Genomic DNA, 21,687 nt, shown 5'->3' with positions numbered 1-21,687 from the left:
TATCTGGTCAAATTGCCAGTACTGCTGTAATACCTGGTCAAGTACAAAAGTATATTAATTGCAGCCTCTCCTAATATTTATATTATGAATAACTGCAGTATGAAAGGAAGAATACTGTTGACGTTTATCAGTAGAAATAATTTTTTCAACATGGACATAGGCTTCTTCCCAAGATTTCCATGCTGATCTTCACTGAGCAATCTGGATCCAGTCCCCCCCCCCCCCCCCCCCCCCCCCCCCCCCCCCTGGATGTTGGCCGCATTTTGCTCGATGCCATCTCTTCATCTTGCCACAGGATGTCTGACACTTCTCTTTGACTCCCTGCAAAGCTACTGCATCATGAGTTTTTTTCCATTTGAAGTTGTTACTGGCCATGCATCTTGCCCAACACCATTTCAGTCTTGCTTCGTTTTCGAACCTGTCTCTCTGATTCACTCCAAGCACTGCTCTCTCTCTCTCTCTCTCTCTCTCTCTCTCTCTCTCTCTCTGTTGCTTTTTAACCAATGCAGACTCAATCTGTGCTGCTTGTGTGTCACTTGTTTCAAGCCCATGTGTCGTTACTAGCAGTGTCATAAACCTTCCTTTTTAAATTTATAGGGATAGTCAGTTTGCAGAGAATGTAACCAAGTCTTCCAAATGCCAATGAGATGAGGATAATTCACCAGGTGATCTCTGTTGCCAAGTTACCTTCTCCAAGTTGGATTTTATGAGCCAGATAAATGTATTCATTTACTACTTCCAGAGCATGTTTTTTGATAGAGACCATTGTACTGACAGGGCTCAAAGCAAAGATGGTCGAGAAGTTTACCACCTTTATGTTCTCATGATACACATGGAACACATCCTCCAGAACCAAGGTGAATAACTTATTTGTGAGGTTCTGTCTCCTTGACTGGCACCTCCTTTCACTGGAACCTTTTCAGTGATCTATTCTTCCATTATTTTCATGTAGAGAGGCATTCTTCTGAATGTAGCAGCTTATGTTGGTATATATGTAGCCAATGCAGGCTCTGTTCATCATTCATTTTGATCATGACGAATGGCTTCTAGTAGTCTATGAAGGCCACATGAAGTGGGATATTATGTTCCATAGATTTTTCTAACAGTTGTGTGCATATCGATTGAACATGATTAGTTGTAGTGTAACCTTTTCTGAATCCCACCTGTTTGACTGGCTGGCAAAAATCAACTTTCTGACTCATGCAGATTGTAATGATTTTCGTTAGCAGTGTGTAAAAGACAGACAAAAGAATAATACGTCTGCAATTCTCGATGTTTAGTGTTGTCACTTTTCTTATAGTGGAGAATGACTTCTTCATTTTTCCACGCCTCTAGAATCTTTCCGTCCATGGCACATTTATTTACCAGGATTTGGAGTGTTTTCTCAAGTGTCTCTCTTCCACTTTCAAGCATCTTCCTCATGATCTGATTTTCTCCTGGCACCTTACAATTCTTCTCAGAGCTGTTGCCATACAATTTTTGTCAATACATTCACGTTCTTCCAATCCCACGTTCACAACAGCTCTTTGTGATTAATCATCAACTTTGGCTTGAGTAGTAGGTGGTTCCCTCTCACGATCCAAGTGGGAGCAAGATCATCTCAGGGAGTGGTGAACCCTGCCCTATGTGAGCACTTTCTCCTTTTCACTTCCCTAACTTTGAGGGGGGGGGGGGGGGGGGACACATTCCCTAAAACCATTATCCATCCAAATATCTACTAATCCTTATACAACCCTTCATACCTTATCAATCCCTGCTGGACTAGCATGAGATATGGTCCAAACCTCCCCTAAATGAAAATGTCAGACTTTAAAACAAGCATACCCCAAGTAAGTAGAGGTGGAATCTTGTACTGAAATGTCAGTATGCCACAGGGATTATGGGAGGGAGAAGGGCAAAAAGTCAACTAATCAAATTAAACAACAAACTAAGCAAAAAGGCAACAGGAACAACTCAAACAAAACTTTCTATGCTGCTGCATATAATATTTGCACCATGACACTTAGAAGAGCATATCGTCCATTCAGCACACAAATTATAGAACATCAGATGAGACATATTTGGAATCAGCAAAACAGGCAAAACAACTACTATCGTCAAGTCCTGACATCTCCTATTTCAGAATAACTCCGACATAAATTTGTATATTGGATATAGCTTTGCTAATTCACAACGGGATGTAACACCTTCTCACCAAGACCATGCCCATTTTAAGCAGACTGAACTATGTGATCCATAAGTTGAATGCCAAGATTAGCGTCCAACTCATTTGTACCTATGCACCTAATTTCACCTCAACCTATGAAGAAATAGAATAGGTTATATGAAGATGTGACAACAGCAAATCAGACAACACATTTTCCTTAATATTTGGCAATTCGAATGTCAAGATAGGACTGAAGTCCCCAGAAGATCCTCCCTTAATTTGAAATTTTGGACTTGGAATCCAAAACCAGAGAGGAATAATGAAGACGAATTTTCTTACCAATGGATGTTTTTACTGCACGAGTACATTTTACAAGAAAAATCCGAAAAGGAAGTGGATTGGATAAGGTCTGTTGGTATGGGTAAGAATGAACTAGATTACATCCTCACATCAAACAAATTAAATGTACTCAGAAGTGTCAATAAAGATAGTGACCACAAACCAGTTAGAGCAAGGATGCAAATAAACACTCAACTTGCGAGAAAACATGTTACAAAAAGCAAGATCCGACTTACAATAAAGGAGCTGAAAGAGAAAAAAAGGCATTAAAACAATGCATAGACAAGAAATGACCAACAGAAAAGTTCAGAGAAATGGAACTGAATGAACTCTCAACAGAAATTAGCAACAGTATTCGTACAACAGTAAAGAAAGTCCACGCATCCCAAAAATGAAGAAATCCAAAATTCAGCATCATAATAGAACAGCTTATAAAATAAAGGAGAAACACTGATAAAGACTCATCGAAATACAGAGATCTCGAGAAAAACATAACAAAGGTTGTCAGAAGAAACTGCAGAACACAAAATGCACAGACTATCAAAAACAATGTGAACTTGAGGTCTTTTGTTTCAGTCAATCAAATGGTAAGCTTATTCAGAATAGCTGGGCAGGCATTGTTACTGGAAGAGACAAAATTATAAGAACTGTTGACGAGTTTTATCAGAAGCTCCACAATTAATCAGATAAGTCTACCTAAGGAGAAATAGATGAGCATCAAACTACTGGAACAAAACTCATTACAGTATTAAAATATTTCAAACATTTAATTTGCAGTTTGAACAAAAATATTTTAGAATGCAATTTTTTTCTAATAGGCAGCTAAATGAAGATGTGTTACACCACATGATCTGTCAATGCAGAATTTTTTTTTCCTTCTCCCCCCCCCCCCCCCACCCACCCACCCACCCACCCACCACCACCACCACCACCACCACCACCACCACCAAGGTTTGTTTGTGAAATTAGATAGCAGTCAGTAAAATTTTACATTAATGGCTTTCTTTTCCACATCTAACTGCATGTGAGCTTTGCTGATGTATGCATGGAAGATAAACTAAATGAATCAATACTTCTGGCTCACAAAATGTACATAAACAGAACATTCACAAGAGTATTATTTTCTGAAAGATAAAATAAAATAACATATGATGAACAACAACAACAACAACAACAACAACAACAACAACAACAAAGAATCTTCAGAGCTACTGGGAGAAATGATCCAGGATATTGTTTTAGACACAAAAATCACTAATTACATAATCGACTGTACAATATGTGACTTTTTCATGGATCTTTCTGAAAACAAATGTTTTAATCCATGTAATCTCAATACCGTATTTACTCGAAACTCAGCCGCACTTTTTTTCCGGTTTTTGTAATCCAAAAAACTGCCTGCGGCTTAGAATCGAGTGGAAAGTAAGCGGAAATTCTGAAAAATGTTGGTAGGTGCCGCCACAACTAACTTCAGCCATCAAATATATGTAGTGCTACACAGGCATTCTTTGCAGGCACAAAGATAATTACAGGCGCCACAACCTCTGCGTCAGTAAATAAAAAAAAAGAAGTGGAAGACGAGCTTTTTTTCCCCGCCGCGAGTTTCAACCACTGCATTTTCATACATTATCCAGCGAAGTAAATACAAATTCCATATTGTTCCTCTTCGAATGTAGCAGCATTTCAATGTACCATGAAAATCCGACTGGCAAGACTGTTTGGGATGTTCGTCAATATGGCCAACTCTACGTTCTGAATTTTTTGCTACCTGTAAGAAGAGATGGTTGCTAATAGTAACTTCTATGAATTGTGAATCACATGCAGTATTCTCTTCACCACAAGAATAATACGAATATAAACATTTTGCCATGTATTCTTTCGTGTTTGCTGCTATCTCATTTAAATCCTGTCAGCCTAATAAACTACGAAACTACTGGAGACAACAGCAAACGCGGAAGAATATACATATCATGTCATGTTTATATTCGTATTATTCTTATGGCTAACAGCGATACAGTCAGAAATGAAGCATGGCAATTGACTAGATTTTTAAATCTAAGATGACACTAATTCTGTGCAGAATGTAATGTACAAAAGAGGTGTCTGCAAAGATTTTCAAACGGAGAAAATTTTTAGCTAAACTCTCATTCAGAACACCTTCTATCATACGCAGTCTATTAATTGGTTCTTGTTGATCATTATCAAAGAAAACAGCAGTGTAAGTAACAACAAATAGTAGTCTTTCACCATTTCGCTAATGAGACAATTCCTCTCTTTTTTTTGTTGTAAGCGGCGGTACCGCGTACAAAAGCAAGCCATGCCGCGAGTGGCTACAGGTCGTAAACATGCATTATCACAAAGCGACAAACAATGCATGACACAGTACAATAATGCATTTTCAGCTTAGAGTGTTGTAAACACCTATAACAAAGAGAACGGCACTTATCAGATCAAAGAAAAATAAGCAATCGATTCAAACCAGACTAAGCATGTGAAAAAGGAAGGGTACCCGTATAAATATGGACGGAGCATCTGACGCATAACAATGGCTACCTGGTAAAGCTTAACTGCTAAGCTTACGACATTGCACCAAACTACTGTAGCTGTATAGTTATTCATTTGACCTAAATTGTGTCTCATATTACAATGGACCAACTTTATTTCGGTTTGTAGGTGCGGCCGAAAACTTTTCTCTCCCCTTGAATTTCGAGTTTCATTTTTCAGGTGTGGCTTAGATTTGAGTAAATACGGTAAACATGTCTTCTATGTCTATGGTTATCATGTTGGAAACTATTAGCATGACATTTTCATACTGTAGGGAAAAAAGTTTTTTTGCATCAGTGAAAGGAGTAATTGAGCCTCAATACTGAATATATAATGAATCTGGAAATTAAACTGAATTTCAGATAGTTGGATTTTATTTAAACAAACCAAAGTAATAGTCTTCTGAAATTTACTTTTATTACAAAAATCAGTAATAAATGATGTGGAAATATGTTTTATGGCAGTCAGATTTTTTACTTAATTTTACTCAATAATGGAAGTATTTATAGTGTTTCTGCATATTTCATCCTGTTACTCATGATGTGTTTATGATGCACACTATGTTTAGAAGGTCTATATGAAAAAGCTTGACAACCCATAAATACAATTTTTTAAACACTGTCATCTTGCTTTCAGCTGTCAGAATTTTGTTTTACAACTTCAATTTTGGTATTAAGACATTTTCAAGCATAAGACTTTGACATATCAGTTTGTTAACCTGTGTGTCAAACTCTTAATGCTGAAACAGCAATTGTAAAATAAAATTCTGGCAGCTGAAAGCAAGATGACATCATTTTAAAAAATATATAGGAGCTGTGGACCCATGTTACAAGAAAATAAATGACAACTTTTTAAAGTTAAAATTGATACAAAATGTATGCCAAAACTGATTAATTTTGCAGTATCTGTGAACATAAAATAAATGTAAGTCTGACGTAGTCCTTCAAACCAGCAGTTAATTTTTTTATATAAATATTCTTATATGAGAAGATATAATGTGCATCCATACTCACCAATCCTCGCTTGTTGTCTGTTCGAGCAAGAGTCTGTGCAGCAACACCATTGGCTTCTATTATTTTTGGAACTGGTGTGGCTGTTGCCACACTGGTGAGTGTTGCTTGCGGGACAGGCACTGGAGCAGTATCAGAAACTGAGCGGGTTCGACAACAGTGAGTGGAAGTATTTCTGCGCCCCACATCTGCCTGTCCCACAACTTCGCCATATCTGAGCTCAGCCCAGCACGTACGTACATCACGACGACCAACACAATAAAATGTGGCAACAAACAATCCAAGAGCAGCAGCTGAAAACCCAAACAGTGTGCCAAACAAGGCTTCTTGTCGCAGAAATCCAGGAATAGGGTGGACAGTTGCAGCAGCAGCAGATCCCCACGCAATTAAAAACAGTACAAGTGTCACTGCATGTGCACGCACTTGGGCTGCAGGAGGACGCTCACCATCTTCTGCCTCGCTTGTATCTTCCTGCAAGCAGAGTGACTATTATTATTTACTGTTTCTTACTTACAATGTCATATGAAATCAAACATAGACTGCTATAATTCTATTTGAAAAAGATGGTGGAATGGGGAATGAAAATTCAAGTACTCATAAATGTACATACTCATTTCTATGAGATATCAAACTTTCAAACATCAACATACAAATAAAAAGGCCAATAGCCATTAAACATTTCTGGTTTTTCATTTTTTATTCTACTTTTTATTTAGAGATAATAAATTGCTGAATTTCAAGATTGGAAGACAAGTTAGTGGACTAGGAAGAGAAGTTAAATAATGTCAAACGGGATACAGCAGCACTGTTAGATGAGCAAGGAAAATAAGGACCAAATAGAAATCGAACAGGACATATGTTTTAGACGTACTAGGTGCTAGTCACTTACGAGGGGTTCTCTCCACTGAATATTACCATTCTCGATGGTGTTACAAAAGTTGAAATAATTTTTAATGGTAAATGGAATAAAAGTGGCACTGAGATCAATTGCAATAAGATTATAATAACACATACTCCACACAATGATATGAATATAATGAATGTTAACAAAGAAGTCACAAACAGTTGATATGTCTTCTTACTTAGGGCAGTTGAAGGGAACAACTGGCTGCACAGCAAAAGAAATGCACAGAAGAACAGAAATGGTAAGGAGCTTTTTTTTAGGCAAATTAAATAGGGTATTAAAAACTAAGCTTCCTTTTTGCCTGAAAAGGAAAATTAACATCCAATGTGTATTACCATTTCTGATTCCTGGTACTGAAACATGGACCTTTAATGTGAAAAGCATTAAAAAACTGAAGACTCTTCATCAAGAAGTGAAGAGAGGTGTGCTGGGAACTGCTAGGAGAGACAGAAAAACATTTAAATTGTTCAGGAAACAACTAGAGTGGAAGAAATAATTTCAGGAATAAAAACAAAATAGAGATGGGCAGATCATCACGCAACCAGCTGAATAAAATAGCAGACAGACCAGAGACATTCTTTGCTGGGTTCCAAGTGATAAAGATAAGAATGAGACAACAATCTAATGACAGATGGCTATATGACAGAAAACTTACAAGGTAAAGCATGGATATGTATCGCTGAAGACTATTATGCAGGGAGAAGTCAAGAGAAAGCCTTTCTCCAGCAGTGGTCATCAAAAGCTGTGAAATTTCCATATACTTTGCGTATTGAATTCTTCAAATTGCATCATATGTTGAGAATGTAATTATATCCATTACTGAAAAATACGCCTTTCCTACAGGGCAGTTTGCATTCTTTTCCATTTTACTTGTCCTGTCGCAGGCAAAATTTATAGCTCGAATGGATAAAGTTGTGTGGGGATGAGACTGCAGAAATCTGAGTCTACATGTGGTGAATACATAGTCAGTATACACATTCTGGAGTTCTCCAGCTGGGTAACACAGGAATGTCCCTTAAGTTAACAGCATATGTCATAAAATCCTCATTTGGTATCTACACTGTGAGCCTAATGTTATACTTTCTCAGTTTCAAGCTTCACTGATTCTTCCTCCATACCTCTTCTACTATTCAAATGTAAGTTGTGTGTACATTTCTAGAATCAGTAATTTAAAATTTGATGATGTAACTGCACCCAACACACACACACACACACACACACACACACACACACACACACACACACACACAACTTGTACAGCTATACTGTGCTGGCTGAAAACCAGTGCTAAATAAATAAAGACTATGAGAGGAGAATGGAGAAGTGAAACCAGATGGAGATGAGAACATGCTCTTCAATACACACTTGGTTCTTATCATACACTTGAATTTGGAGACCGGTAACACAATATGTGTAAATGAGCAAGTTAACTATGTAGACATATAACAAAGACTTTGATATGCTCGTACAGAAATGCATTGACAAAATTATGATATTCAGATGACTGCTCCCACAATTCAAAATATGTGCTACATGGCAGCTTAAGTTGCTTACACTGTGATAACTGTCCCTGTCAGCAGCCGCTGGAGGTGGAGGTGTTAGTGTCTCTAAGTCAAGATTCTCAGTCGCTTGAGTGCCTTCACCAGGATCACTGTCTACTGTGCGAGCAGATGCTGCTCTTGCAGCCAAAGCCAACAAGACAGCCAGCAACAGAACCAAAGCACAGCATGGCACAGCTACTGCCCCTAGGGCTGGTCCACCTGAGAGGAAACAGCGACGCTGTCCAGCGTATTCTCGTAGATTTACGGCACCCGAAATGCCGCACACTATGAGTGCAACACCCCATCCGACCAAGTAAAGGCCCAGCAATGGCTCTGGCACTGGCCCCTCTGACGGCAATCCATCGTCGTCGGCTGCATTAACTGTGTCTGTTGTTTCTGGAGAGCGGGACAGACGCTTGTGGATGTGACTGAAAAATGTAAGTAACTGATGTATGTCTAATTTATGTACATTAACACAGTTAATAAAGAACATCTGTCATGTAATGACACACAAATAATGGCTGCATTTTTGTAGTGTACCATCCACTCACTAAGTCAATAATACCCACAGAATATTATCTACAACCCATATTTACACCTTTGGTTTCTTTTTGATGTTTCAACTGGACTAATATAATTTGATTATTTCCTGCTCAAATTGAGAGAATGTTTTAGGATGTGACTGTTTGTCTCATCTCATTTCCCTCTTCTTTTGAAGTAATAAACAACTTTAGAACAGTCACTGGCTCTTAAACTTCATGATTAGCATTTGTGAGAGGAGTATTGCCTGTCTTCTGGTTGGTCCCATTTTTTTGTCTTCTGGTTGGTCCTATTCTTTTTAACTGATAATTTCAATACAATCTAATATCGAGTTCACAATCACGTCATAAATTGTACAAGTACCATACTCCTGTTAATGTCCGATTCCGACTGGCATAGTATTTAATATTTTTCTTTTTTAAGGGCATTGTCTTTCTTTAATTTATTATCTGTTGAGTTTTTTAATTACTCAAACTTCTTTGGCTTTGTTGGTATATATTTAATTTAATTTATCTTCAATGCTATTTTACTTAATCATGCTTGTGTACTAATGACAACGTTGCCATGTGTCCCAACATGAACAATGCAATGTGATGTTAATTGTGCCTAGTTTAAAAGTCTCTTTCCGTCTGACATATGTACAATGGTTACACGTATTCTTCTAACAGTCACAGCCACTGTGCCCATCTGCATTAGATGTGATTTTATAATTAATTTTGCACTGACTTCTATTGCAGGTTGCAAAAGAAATTCTAATGGTATAGGGGCAGAACAGACAGGCAATTTTCCATGAATGGTTTCCATTGTGTGGAATACTTACATTTGAGTTACACTTTCTGTTTCTTTCTGATAAGTTTGATTTATTGGAGTGATTATCTACGAAATTACTCTAGTATCAATTTGTTAATGTTACAAACCAAATTCTGTTGCTAATTTTCATTTAAAAGTAGTTTCTATGCTCTGGTAATCATAGCCGTGAAAACTGTATGCTTGCTAACTAATGGATGGTATAAGCAGTTGTAGGTGGTAATGGTGGCAGTGATTTTCTCAGAAATGTGACAATAGATAAGAAGCTAGTCATCCTGATTACTTTCAGACCAACCCTTGTACAATATGGCCAAGATTTTCATTCCTCAGTAGCTCACAGCACTGCATTTAACATGTATAAAACTAGTCTACTAACCACTTCAGTATCATCTGATATACAACTAGCAGAGGAACCGATACACTTTTTAAAACTGAAGTGTGCATATCTAGTAAAAACGCTGATGTGATTACAGGCTTTCTTGGCATATTTTAGCTATGAAATCTTCTTAAGTTAGCAGCCGAGAGGTGTTGTAATCTTGTTGCAACGCTTCAATGGATTCTGTATCCATCATCTTCAGGCGAAGTGTCAGGATGCAGTCTGCCACATTCCTTTATATGAGGGTGGTTCGAAAAGTTCTCGGAATCACCATGAGAGGTCAGCACTAGTGCAACAAGTTGTTCACAAGATATTCATTGGACAGTTGCCTGTAAACATGTGCCACGTCAGTGCTCTTGGAAGAGAGCTGTGGCGGTGACGTGGCTCTGTTGTTGTTCCCACATAGTGATTTGTGAAGATGGAAAAACTCGAGATTCAAACAGTGATTAAGTACTTCGTAAAGAAAAGTATGAAAGCAAAGGACATTCATGCTGATTTCCATAATACACTGGAGGACTCTGCTCCTTCATATTCAACTGTTGCCAAGTGGACAAATGAATTTAAATTTGGTCAGGGGAGCTTAGATGATGAACCGCGCAGTGGTCGGCCAAGATGTGTCACTACTCCAGAAATCATTGCAAAATTGCACAAAATGGTCATGGAGGATTGCCGATTGAAAGTGTGTGAAATTGTTCATGCTTGCCAGATGTAATCTGAAAGGGTATATTGCATTTTAACTGAAGAATTAGAAATGAAAAAATTATCTGCAAGATGAGTGCCGCTACTCTTGATGCATGAGAATGGACATATCGGAATAAAGTTTGGCCCGTTTTAGGAGAGAAAAAACAAGATTTTTTGTGGCGGTTTGTGACCACAGATGAAACTTGGGTGCACTACTGTACCGCAGAGACAAAACAACAGTCAAAGTAGTGGAAACATGCTGATTCTTCACCACCAAAGAAAGCAAAGACAATTCCTTCAGCGGGAAAGGTCATGGCATCATTTTTTGGGATGCGAAAGGGATTCTGTTTCTTGATTATCTCCCCAGTGGGCAAACAATTACTGGAGAATATTGTGCTAACCTCCTGGACAAATAATTGGAAAAAAGGGGGGGCAGGTTTAGCAAGGAAGAAAGTCATCTTCCATCAATACAATGCACGCCCGCACACATGTGCCATCGCCACGGAAAAATTACACAAACTAAGTTATGAATTGTTGCCACACCCACATTATTCACCTGATATGGCCCCGTGAAATTTCCACCTCTCCCCAGAATTGAAAATTTTTCTTGGTGGATGAAGATTCACTTCAAACAAAGAACTGATAGCCAGAGTTGACAACTATTTTGCAGTCATGGAGCAAACTCGTTTCTGTGATGGGATCAAGGAACTGGAACCTGCTGGACCAAGTGCATTAATCTACAAGAAGACTACATTGAAAAATAAAAAAGTTTCAGTGATGTAAGTACTTTTTTTTTTCCTATTCCATTCCGAGAACTTTTCAAACCACCCTCGTAGCTCCTGGACCGCTGTCAGATTCTGTCCACCAGCCAATCATGCAGCAATGGAATTGCATGGTGTGTTTGGAGCCACTGGTGATGGGGGGCATACACACTGTGGCTCCAGTGCGGGCATTGAGTCCTGGTGTGCATTCATCAAAGCCCTGGCCACACACCCCTTCAGATCAGAGCACTCCTGCCGAATCTTCCTAATTGCAGGATTCCATGCTGAACTGAGAAGAGAACCACTGTCTCAGATAATTAATTTGTCTTGTAAATGAATGTCTACCACCTCCTTGATCATCAAATCCCAAAATCTGTTAGTGGTACATAACTGTTTCCTTAAATTCGAAGGTGTGTTCTTTGCTGATGCTGTGTTCTGTATGCACCATCAGTGAAAGACACATCATCTAATTTTTGGAAATGATGAAGTTATGTAATTATGACAGATTTTGGGATTTGGTGATCGAGGAGGCAGTAGAGATTTGTCTACACGAAAAATTAATTAATTCAGAGAGTGGTTATCATCTCAGTGCAGCATAGGATCCCACAGCTAGGAAAACTCAGCAGGAGCGCTCCATTGTGAAGGAGACTGTGACTGGGGCTGGAATAAATAGACATCGAGACTCGACGCCTGCACTGGAGCTGCAACATGTGTCCCATCCACCACCAGCAATGCTGAGTGCACCACATGATTCCACTGGTGTGTGATTGACCGGTAGGAGGAATCTGACAGCGGTCCAACGGCTATAAAGGAACACGCTAGACAGGATCTCGACACTATGCCCGAAGACGATGGATACGGAATGCATTGAAACGTTGTGACAGGATGATGACGCCACTCACTTGATAAAAGATTTCAAAGTAAAAATGCTGACACACCACTGCAATGTTTTAATTACTTTCCATGAACAATGTGCAAAAGGCACGGCCTGGAGAAGGAAACCGGATGAAACTGTATCACACAACATGCAGCAATTTCTGCAAAATCTTTTGCCGAACATGCTTCAACATCATTTTCAGTGTATCTCATGGTCTTACCTACTGTTATGACACACAGACATCATCGCCTCCCTCAGTTTGCTCTCTCCAACTCTATGCTCTAATTACAGTCTCTCTTTACCACTAATTTGCCAATCAGTTTATGTAGAAATTATTTTCTTGTATTACCAGTCAGACTTCTGTAATATCCCCATCACTCAAATTTATATTTGGTCTCACCACATTCAAACTGACACTGTAGATTTCTTTCTCAAAAATCATATCTAATAACACTGATGTGCAGGATTGCGTCATCTCTTTCTTTTTCATTTTCACTGCAACCTCTCTCTCTCCCAACACACACACACACACACACACACACACACACACACACACACACACACACACATTCTTCCTTCATTTGCTTTTATGAGGAGTCATATTTGCCCAAATGTATAACTATCATTTATATAAAATTTATTCAGCAACTTTTTAAATCATTGCTTCATTTATTAAATCTAAGATTTTCAAGTCTCTACATCAGTGTTCAAAAATATGCCTTCAACTGTTTCACTTAAGAACAGACATTCTGTGTATAAATACACATCAGCCGACAAAATTTAAAATTTTCTTTGTGTTCGAGTGACGTACATCAGCCTATTTCAACTACTAGCATAGCTGCTATTGAAACATTAGTCTACATAACAACACACTGGAGAAAGACTCGAAACTTACCTTATACTGACAGCCATCCACAGCAATGAGCACAGCGTAAGATAGTGTAGCAACAAGCCTACACTTTGACAGATTTTGATGTCTTCAGTTTGATAGATGCCTATGCTGTAGAGGAAAATAAATTTCATTTAATTCCATAGAATTCAACATTATAGTACTACAATATATTATATTTTTTAGCAACACAATGATAGAAAGTTTGTCCTGCAGAGTGGGATAGTATATACGAAACCAAAACCAAGTATCATTAACAAAAATGAGTGTAACAGCACAAATGAAGCTAGATGATACTTTTAAATAAAGAGTCTGGTCTTATCACTACACTAACAACAATAAGTCAAGAGATGTTAGATCCTTCACTGAATTTGAAAAGTATTTAAAAGAATACTCTATTATACGGTATATGCATAAACCCATGATATGAATTTTGTGATTTAGATTATATTTGGGATTGTCAGTGCTGTCATTATTAGTGCCACAAATTAATTTCCCCAACAAAAATTCTGGCAGGTTTCACAAGGCTCTCTTATCATTCACAGGCATTTAATAGAGGCTATTTACTGATTTGTGAAGTAACATTTCAGGATGAAAAGCAAATGTAAAATGGAAATCTTAATGCTAATAATCTGTATCTAGTATGTGAGGACATTCACCCCCCCCCTTTTCTTTTTGGAATGAAGCTTGCAGAAGGGGCTAAGATACTGATATGTCATCAGGGGCAGTGTGGTTGGGATCCACAAACAAAGATAAGTGAAGGTATAAGACTGACTTTGTTGAATGTTTTATTTTGGACTTTGTCTAATCATAAAAAGGAAACTATGAAAACTTTAGAAACTGTATTTGCATTAACAATGCACACACTCTATGTGATCAAAAGTATTTGGACACCTGGCACTTACAAGTTCGTGGCCACCTCTAACGGTAATGCTAGAATTCAGTATGCTGTTGGCCCACCCTTAGCCCTGATGACAGCTTCCACTCTCACAGGCATATGTTCAATCAATTGGTGGAAGGTTTCTTGGGGAATGGCAGCCCATTTTTGCTGCACTGAGAGGAGGTATCGATGTGGGGTGGTAAGGCCTAGCACGAAGTCGGTGTTCCAAAACATCCCAGAGGTGTTCTATAGGATTCAGGTCTGGACTCTGTGCAGGCCAGTCCGTTACAGAGATGATACTGTCGTGGAACCACTCCGCCACACGCCGTGCATTATGAACAGGTGCTCAATTGTGTTTAAAGATGTAATCGCCATCACCGAATTGCTCTTCAATGGTGGGAAGCAAGAAGGTGCTTAAAACATCAATGTAGGTCTGTGCTGCGATAGTGCCACGCATAACAACAAGGGGTGCAAGCCCCCTCCATGAAAAACATGACTACACCATAACACCACCTCCTCCGAATTTTACTGTTGGCACTACACACACTGGCAGATGATGTTCACTGGGCATCCACCATAACCACACCCTGCCATCGGATTGCCACATTGTGTACTGTGATTCGTCACTCCACACAAAGCTTTTCCAATGTTCAATCATCCAATGTTTAAGCTCCTTACACCAAGCAAAGTGTCATTTGGCATTTACCGGCGTGACATGTGGCTTATGCAATTTGGAATTCCTGTGTGATGGTCTGGATAGATGTCTGCCTATTACACATTACGACCTTCTTCAAATGTTGACGATCTCTGTCAATCAACAGACGAGGTCAGCCTGTACGCTTTTGTGCTGTACGTGTCCCTTCATGTTTCTACTTCACTATTACATAAGAAACAGTGGACCTAGGGATGTTTAGGAGTGTGGAAATCTCGTGTACAGACATATGACACAAGTGACACCCAATCATCTGACCAGGTTCGAAGTCCGTGAGTTCCACAGAGTGCCCCATTCTACTCTCTCATGATGTCTAATGACTACTGAGGTCGCTGATATGGAGTACCTGGGAGTAGGTGGCAGCACAATGCACCTAATATGAAAAACGTATGTTTTGGGGAATGTCTGGATACTCTTGATCACATAGAGTGAGTGAGTGAGAGGTTGTGTGTGTGTGTGTGTGTGTGTGTGTGTGTGTGTGTGTGTGTGGGCGCGCACACGAAATGTATAGAATTATGAAGTGGAATTGCTGGCCAGTACTCCCCTTTAGGAAGTGAAATATCAGTGCTGCAGGTAAACACATATAAAAATCCACAAGACTATCTCAGCTTTTGAAATTAATAGTACTTTCCTCAGGGAGGATAGGGGGATAGTTTGGGGAAAGATAAAAAGGTCGGACAGGTGGGGGATAGTTTGGGTAAAGATAAAAAGGTAGGATAGGTCACTTAGACCCCAGGCTGAGGAGGACTCACCTATTTGAGAATGAGAGGATACAAAGATGAAAGGGGTCTCAATATCAGAGAGAGTAGGAAGAGAAAGTGGTAAACACTGTGGCAGCTTCAATCCAAAGTGCTTGAAAATGGCCTATGGCTGAAACTGGCCAATTGCATGGATAATGAAAAGAATAGTGGTTACTTGGGCCAGATTTTCATTCTCAAAATATGCTGAGGCTGTGACTCCTCAAAAAAGTGAACCAGGAAAAAGTTCTTCAGTCCACAGATGATGACAACAAAGTGATAAGTAAAAATGGATAAAGAGAAAAAGAAATGAATAGTGCATTCAAGAACTACGCACTATTCACATTTCTTCCTCTTAATCTATTTTTACTTTTCATTCCATTATCATCTGTCAAAAGCTGTGCCAGTGCTTACCACTGTACACTAACCTCCCACTCTCTCTGAGCCCCTCCTTTACCTCTCTTTTCCTGTCCTTCTTGTCCTCAAAACAGGTTGGGGCCCTCTCATTCTTAGGTCTAGGTGACATGCCCTTCCTTCTTACCCTTCCCCAAACCATCCCACTCTCCTCTTCGCACAAGGAATTATTACTTCCAAAACCTAGGATAGCACCATGTATTTTTATATGTGCCTGTTGGCAGTACTGATATCTTGCTGCATGAAAGTAAGTAATAGCCAGCAAATCTGTCTTTAAAACTGCTAATTACTCTTTCAAATAACTAGCCCAAGACCTCAACATTTTGTCAGCATACTTTCTAATCTGCCAGTCTTCTATGTCTTATTCCATGCCCAATCCATTTTCTGCGTAGGTGGACCTCTGAGTATCTTTCAAGTTGGTGACATCAAGTCAGGCTGGTTTCATTACAGCTTCAAAAGCAGACAATGTGAGCAGGCAGGTTAGAATTTAATGTCCTGCTGATACCAATAGAGACTGAACACTAACTTTTATAGTAAACGAAATGGATGGAAAATGAATGTGAGGTCACTATATCTACATCTATACTCTGCAAACCACTGTGAGGTGCATGGCAGATGGTACGACCCACTGTAGCAGCTATTAGGGTTTCTTTCTGTTCCATTCACGTATAATACATGGGAAGAATGATTGTTTGAGTGCCTCCGTGTGTGCAGTAATTACTCTAACTTCATCCTCATGATCCCTATGTGAGTGATACATAGAAGATTCCTAGAATCATCGTTGAAAGCCTGTTCCTGAAACTTTGTTAATACACTTTTGCGGGATAGTTTATGTCTCTCCAAAAGTTTTCCAGTTCAGTTCCTTCAGCTGACTCATTGATATTATAGTCGTGGGACACTATGGTTTTTTTTTTTTTTTTTTTTTTTTTTTTTTTTTTTTTTTTTTTTTTTGTGAAGTGCACAATTTTGGGTTTCTGAACATTTATAAGATCCCAATCTTTGTACCACTTTGAAGTCTTATCAAGATCTGATTTAATATTTATGCAGCTTCCTTCAGATAGTACTTCATTATAGATAACTGCATCATCTGCAAAATATTGCCTGTTACCGGAAGAAAAGTGATTGATCTCACTGGAAATGTTTATGGAAACAACAGAAAAGTTAGACTCCAGCCCTTCCAAACTGAAGGTCTAATAGCTCAAAGATTGCAGCACCATGCTACTTAACAACTAAATTGTTTCATTTATAAGTGGTTTACCTTTTTATCCTGAGCTATGACCCCAGGGTCTTCATGGTAAACATGCCACTTACGATGCAAATGGCACTTGGCTACTATATTCCATTTAGAATGGTGGGAGTTATATAGTGTTTGGATACTGGTTGGAGGAACATCATAGTTAATGTGTCTTATTTTTAGCTCAAAAAGTTTTCAATGTTCATTCATTCAGCTTCTGACACAGTACTTCTACAACATGTGTACATTATCTTCCATCCTTTAGAGAAGTGAAACATTTGAAGCATTTTCAACACAGGGGTGAATCAAGGTAACCACTCACCTTACAGTGGTGCTGTTAAACAATAGAAAAACACGTAAGTAGGAACTGGAAGATGGTAGTTCAGTTCATGGACTTTCATTCTTTTTCAGAATACAAAGACACATACACAGTTACATTTTCTCATTGATGTGGACCAAAGTCTATTTGCAACTCAATGCCTCCACTACTTGAGGAGAATCTTCATTAATTCCACTGTTTGAACTCATTTTCAGTATCCATATTCCTTGGTTTTTACGTCAGCAATGCCAATACAATATTTTAAATGTGTTGTTTCAGTATGCTGCTACATTTTTTGCTACAAGACTTTCAATACACTGTTGTGCTACAGTATAATATGCCTTCTTTTCATGCACAAATACAAACAAGGCATTTAATTTCTCTCCCAGTTCTGCCACTTGACCACTCTAGGATTTAATGAACAGCTATTTTGTGCTTTCTTGAGTTTAATGCTCTTCACACAACACTGTTTAAATAGTAGTTCTCAGCATTTCTTCTGTAATTCTTTCTATTATGTTTACATACTAAGTTAGGGGAAAAAACAAATTCTGTAATTATTTGGTTTTCCTCTTCTTCTGTTTTAAAATACAAAGAAAATGAAACATTTAATCTAGTCTTTGTTCATTTTCCCTGGTGCTGTTTTTTGGCCCAACTGCTGAAATCCTTGTGCTCTGATTCCCTTACTGAATTAGCATACTGCAGAAAACAAAGAAATGGAGTAGGTGTTGCTAATTTTGCTAAGAACTATGTCAAGTATGAAGCAACTGATGTACATGATTTTTGTTTAGAGCAACATTTAAAAGCATGTGCCATTGAATTTTCTGTAAGTAATTCTATCCTCTTAATTGCAGCAATTAGGGAATCTTGACCTCTTATTGAAGCAACCCAACTTACTTTTCCTGCACATATTTAACTGCAGAAGAAATAGTGTAGTTCTTGGAGACTTCAGTATCAACTTCCTAACACAGAGTAGTGGGAAGAGACATCTGGAAATATTGATTTACACTTACAATTTTCCAACCAGAGTAACTTCAAATTGAAGCATGCTAATTGACAACATATTTATAGACCAAGGGGAATCATTATTAATAAAATATTAAATGGCCTTTCTGATCATGGTGGTCACAAAACTACAATTAATAATATGAACTTCTGGCAGAATAAAACCGAGCCCCAATGGAAGGTGTTCACACCCATAAATGATGAACTGATTTAGGCCTTTAAATCATGTCTCCAAAATGCAAATTACAGTCACATATACTCTGAAACAGAGGTCATTTCCAAACATAATCTGTTTTACAAAAGCAATTTTTGGAGTGACAAAGTAACTTTTAAGGCGAGTGTCATGGTGGACAGACCTGACTGTGTATACTGGGATTCTATGAATCTTCATGTGCCATTGGAGACAGAATTAAACTTCCTGGTGTGAGTGTTTGGGCAGGGATTTTCAGCAGTGGGTTCACTGGGCATTATCTTTTTTTAACATACTGGCAATTCTGTAAGTTACCACCCTTCACAGAAGTGTTGTTGCAACTGGAAAATTGTCCACCTCTTGAATATATGCAACTGGTTAAGAAAAAGTTGGATGGCAACAAGATGGAGCACACCCATATTATGGAGCTATTGTGAGAGACTTTTTAAATGAAAACTTTGATGAATGGATAGGCAGATCACGTACAACTGAATGGTCTCCACACTCTCCGTGTATCACACCCATGGATTTTTCAATTTGGGGTACACTAAAAAATGGGGTTTGTTCCACCAAGATTCATGATGATGATGAGTATTTGAAGGGACAAATCCAATCAGAATTTGAAAAACTGAAGTCTTGGAAGATCTGTGACAAAATTTGTAAATCAGTGTTTAAAAGATCCAGCGTTTGCTTAGAACAGCACGAAAACCACTCTGAGCATCTTTTGTAGGCTCACTGAACTCTACATGTATTTTTGTGTTGACAAACTTTTATTTTCATTTGCTTAATATTACTGCACAAAACGCCGTTTTTGACAACTGACTTATGGCTCATCCTGCACACAGTTTTTTGTTCTTTATTTCACCAGTATCATTTTATTTACAATCAACTGTTTTCAACGTCACATGATTCTGATGAGTAATTTTTTCTGTGGTAGAAATGAACAGCCTATCTGACTAGTCTCTTCCTGCCTTTGCTGAAGTTCGTCACACGCCACTTACTTCAAACTATGCTCTAAACATGCCAATGTTCAAATTATGAACTCGCACCACAACTGTCTTTTTCTCTTAAATGTAGCTGTGACACTTAGGTGTGAACTATGGTCAAGGCTCTTTTATTGGTGTTTTGATATGGCTTGATAATACCCTCACTCACATACACGATGCCAGGTTTAGTATTTTCACTGATTATTAAGACTACGTAATTTCTCATATCTTCTTTATTTGTATTCGGATGCAGTATGCAATACTTCTTTCAATGACTTGCTTATTCAATACAACTCTTGCCCGTAAGTGGCTTGTATATAATGGCATGTAAAACTTTTACATAGATGCTTTTGTGTAGCATTAGGGCTTTAAAATGTATGACAAGCATTACTTCTTGGATGTGCTATCAGACAATCATAGTTTAAGTTTCACCAACTAATTTTTGTGAAGAGGTCTGCTTTTTCTGACAAGTTAGGATAAATCTATTCACAGAGAATAGTTTGCTATCTTGATTACAGCTCTTCACACTCTTACCTCACTGCACACATATTTGCTGTTTATGCTAGCAGACAGTACATTCCATCTGGACATTCAATTAGCCTCCTGTATCTGACTGATTTACCATGGCAGATTGCATTGTTGTTTGGCAACAACATGAAATATGTACACTAATGTTATTTCTCTCTCAACTCGTGAGGAATTACATTCCCACTTTAAAATAATATACTTTACACTATGTCACACTTACCGACAATCTGCAGAATTATCTGATCATGGTGCGACAAACATTTACCAAGTACAGAGTATCACTTTTCAAGGTGTACTAGTTTAAATCGATGAGTTTTAATACAGTCTTATTAAGTGAAAGTATACAGAACAGCACTGAGAGAAAACATGAGTTTTTTTGATTATTCTAATGAAGGAGTAATTCAGATACGTACCTGAACAGAAAGCATAGAACAGCCATAGCTATCCATGTATTTACAAGGGAATGCTTGGATTTTTTTGACATCTGGATTGACTCATGGCAAACAATATAAGTCACAATTGTTGTCATTAAGCAGATTACATTCACAAAGCTTCCAAAATATATTGTGGGATGTGAATATCGAAATTTGGCTCCTGGAAGTCTGGAAGAAGAGAAAGTTATTACAAAAGTGTACTAAGATAATTCGACTTCGTCCTTATTTCACTTATACACAATCGACAGGAAAAACAATAACCTTTACACTTCCATACATGCAAGTATTTGTCCTTTAATCAGAAAGGAGTTAGCAGCAAGTTCTCCTATTCTCCTCAAAAGAAGATTTACATTATTTTAAAATAAAGCTTCCAGTTTTATTGTAGCATACAACTTCACAAAAAAGGCAGGAGACAAATGTACAGACTGAATGACTATGGTTCACTAAATTATCACTTAAGCATAATCCAGTAGAATAGATGAGGGCATGGATAAATTCTTAGCAACATCTATGAGTACCTGTGCACTACCATAATTATCTGTTCCTAAAATTAGCAGTGGCATGTTCAGTATATATGTGGAACAGCTTAAGTGATTTAGGTGATCCTTGAATTCATGTAAGTTTTAAACAGAGTGTATTCTACTAGACACTAATCAGCATGATCATTTGAAACCAGGGAGCATCTACTCTATACAAGCTTCAATACCATGAGAAGGAAAGTTGCTACTCACCATATAGCGGAGATGCTGAGTCACAGATAGGCACCTTTCACAATTAAAGCTTTCGGCCATTGGCCTTCGTCGACAATAGACACACATATGTGCACGAGCGCGAGC

General features: G+C 38.3%; 1 protein-coding gene across 3 annotated transcripts in view; it reads right to left on the bottom strand.

Moving 5' to 3' along the window:
• Positions 1-21,687, bottom strand: part of LOC126187851 (adhesion G protein-coupled receptor A3) — a 173,234-nt gene that overhangs the window by 6,967 nt on the left and 144,580 nt on the right. For all 3 annotated transcript variants that reach the window (XM_049929165.1, XM_049929166.1, XM_049929167.1), the window contains 4 exons: positions 20,831-21,019; positions 13,422-13,526; positions 8,498-8,912; positions 6,043-6,510 (listed from right to left, as the gene is read on the bottom strand). In XM_049929165.1, coding sequence (XP_049785122.1) covers positions 6,043-6,510; positions 8,498-8,912; positions 13,422-13,526; positions 20,831-21,019 — 1,177 coding nt within the window. The remainder of the gene's footprint in view (positions 1-6,042; positions 6,511-8,497; positions 8,913-13,421; positions 13,527-20,830; positions 21,020-21,687) is intronic.

This window comes from Schistocerca cancellata, chromosome 5 (assembly GCF_023864275.1).
Source record: "Schistocerca cancellata isolate TAMUIC-IGC-003103 chromosome 5, iqSchCanc2.1, whole genome shotgun sequence".
Taxonomy (NCBI): domain Eukaryota; kingdom Metazoa; phylum Arthropoda; class Insecta; order Orthoptera; family Acrididae; genus Schistocerca; species Schistocerca cancellata.
Note: the sequence above shows the minus strand (reverse complement) of the source record. Positions and strands in the feature narration are given on the sequence as shown.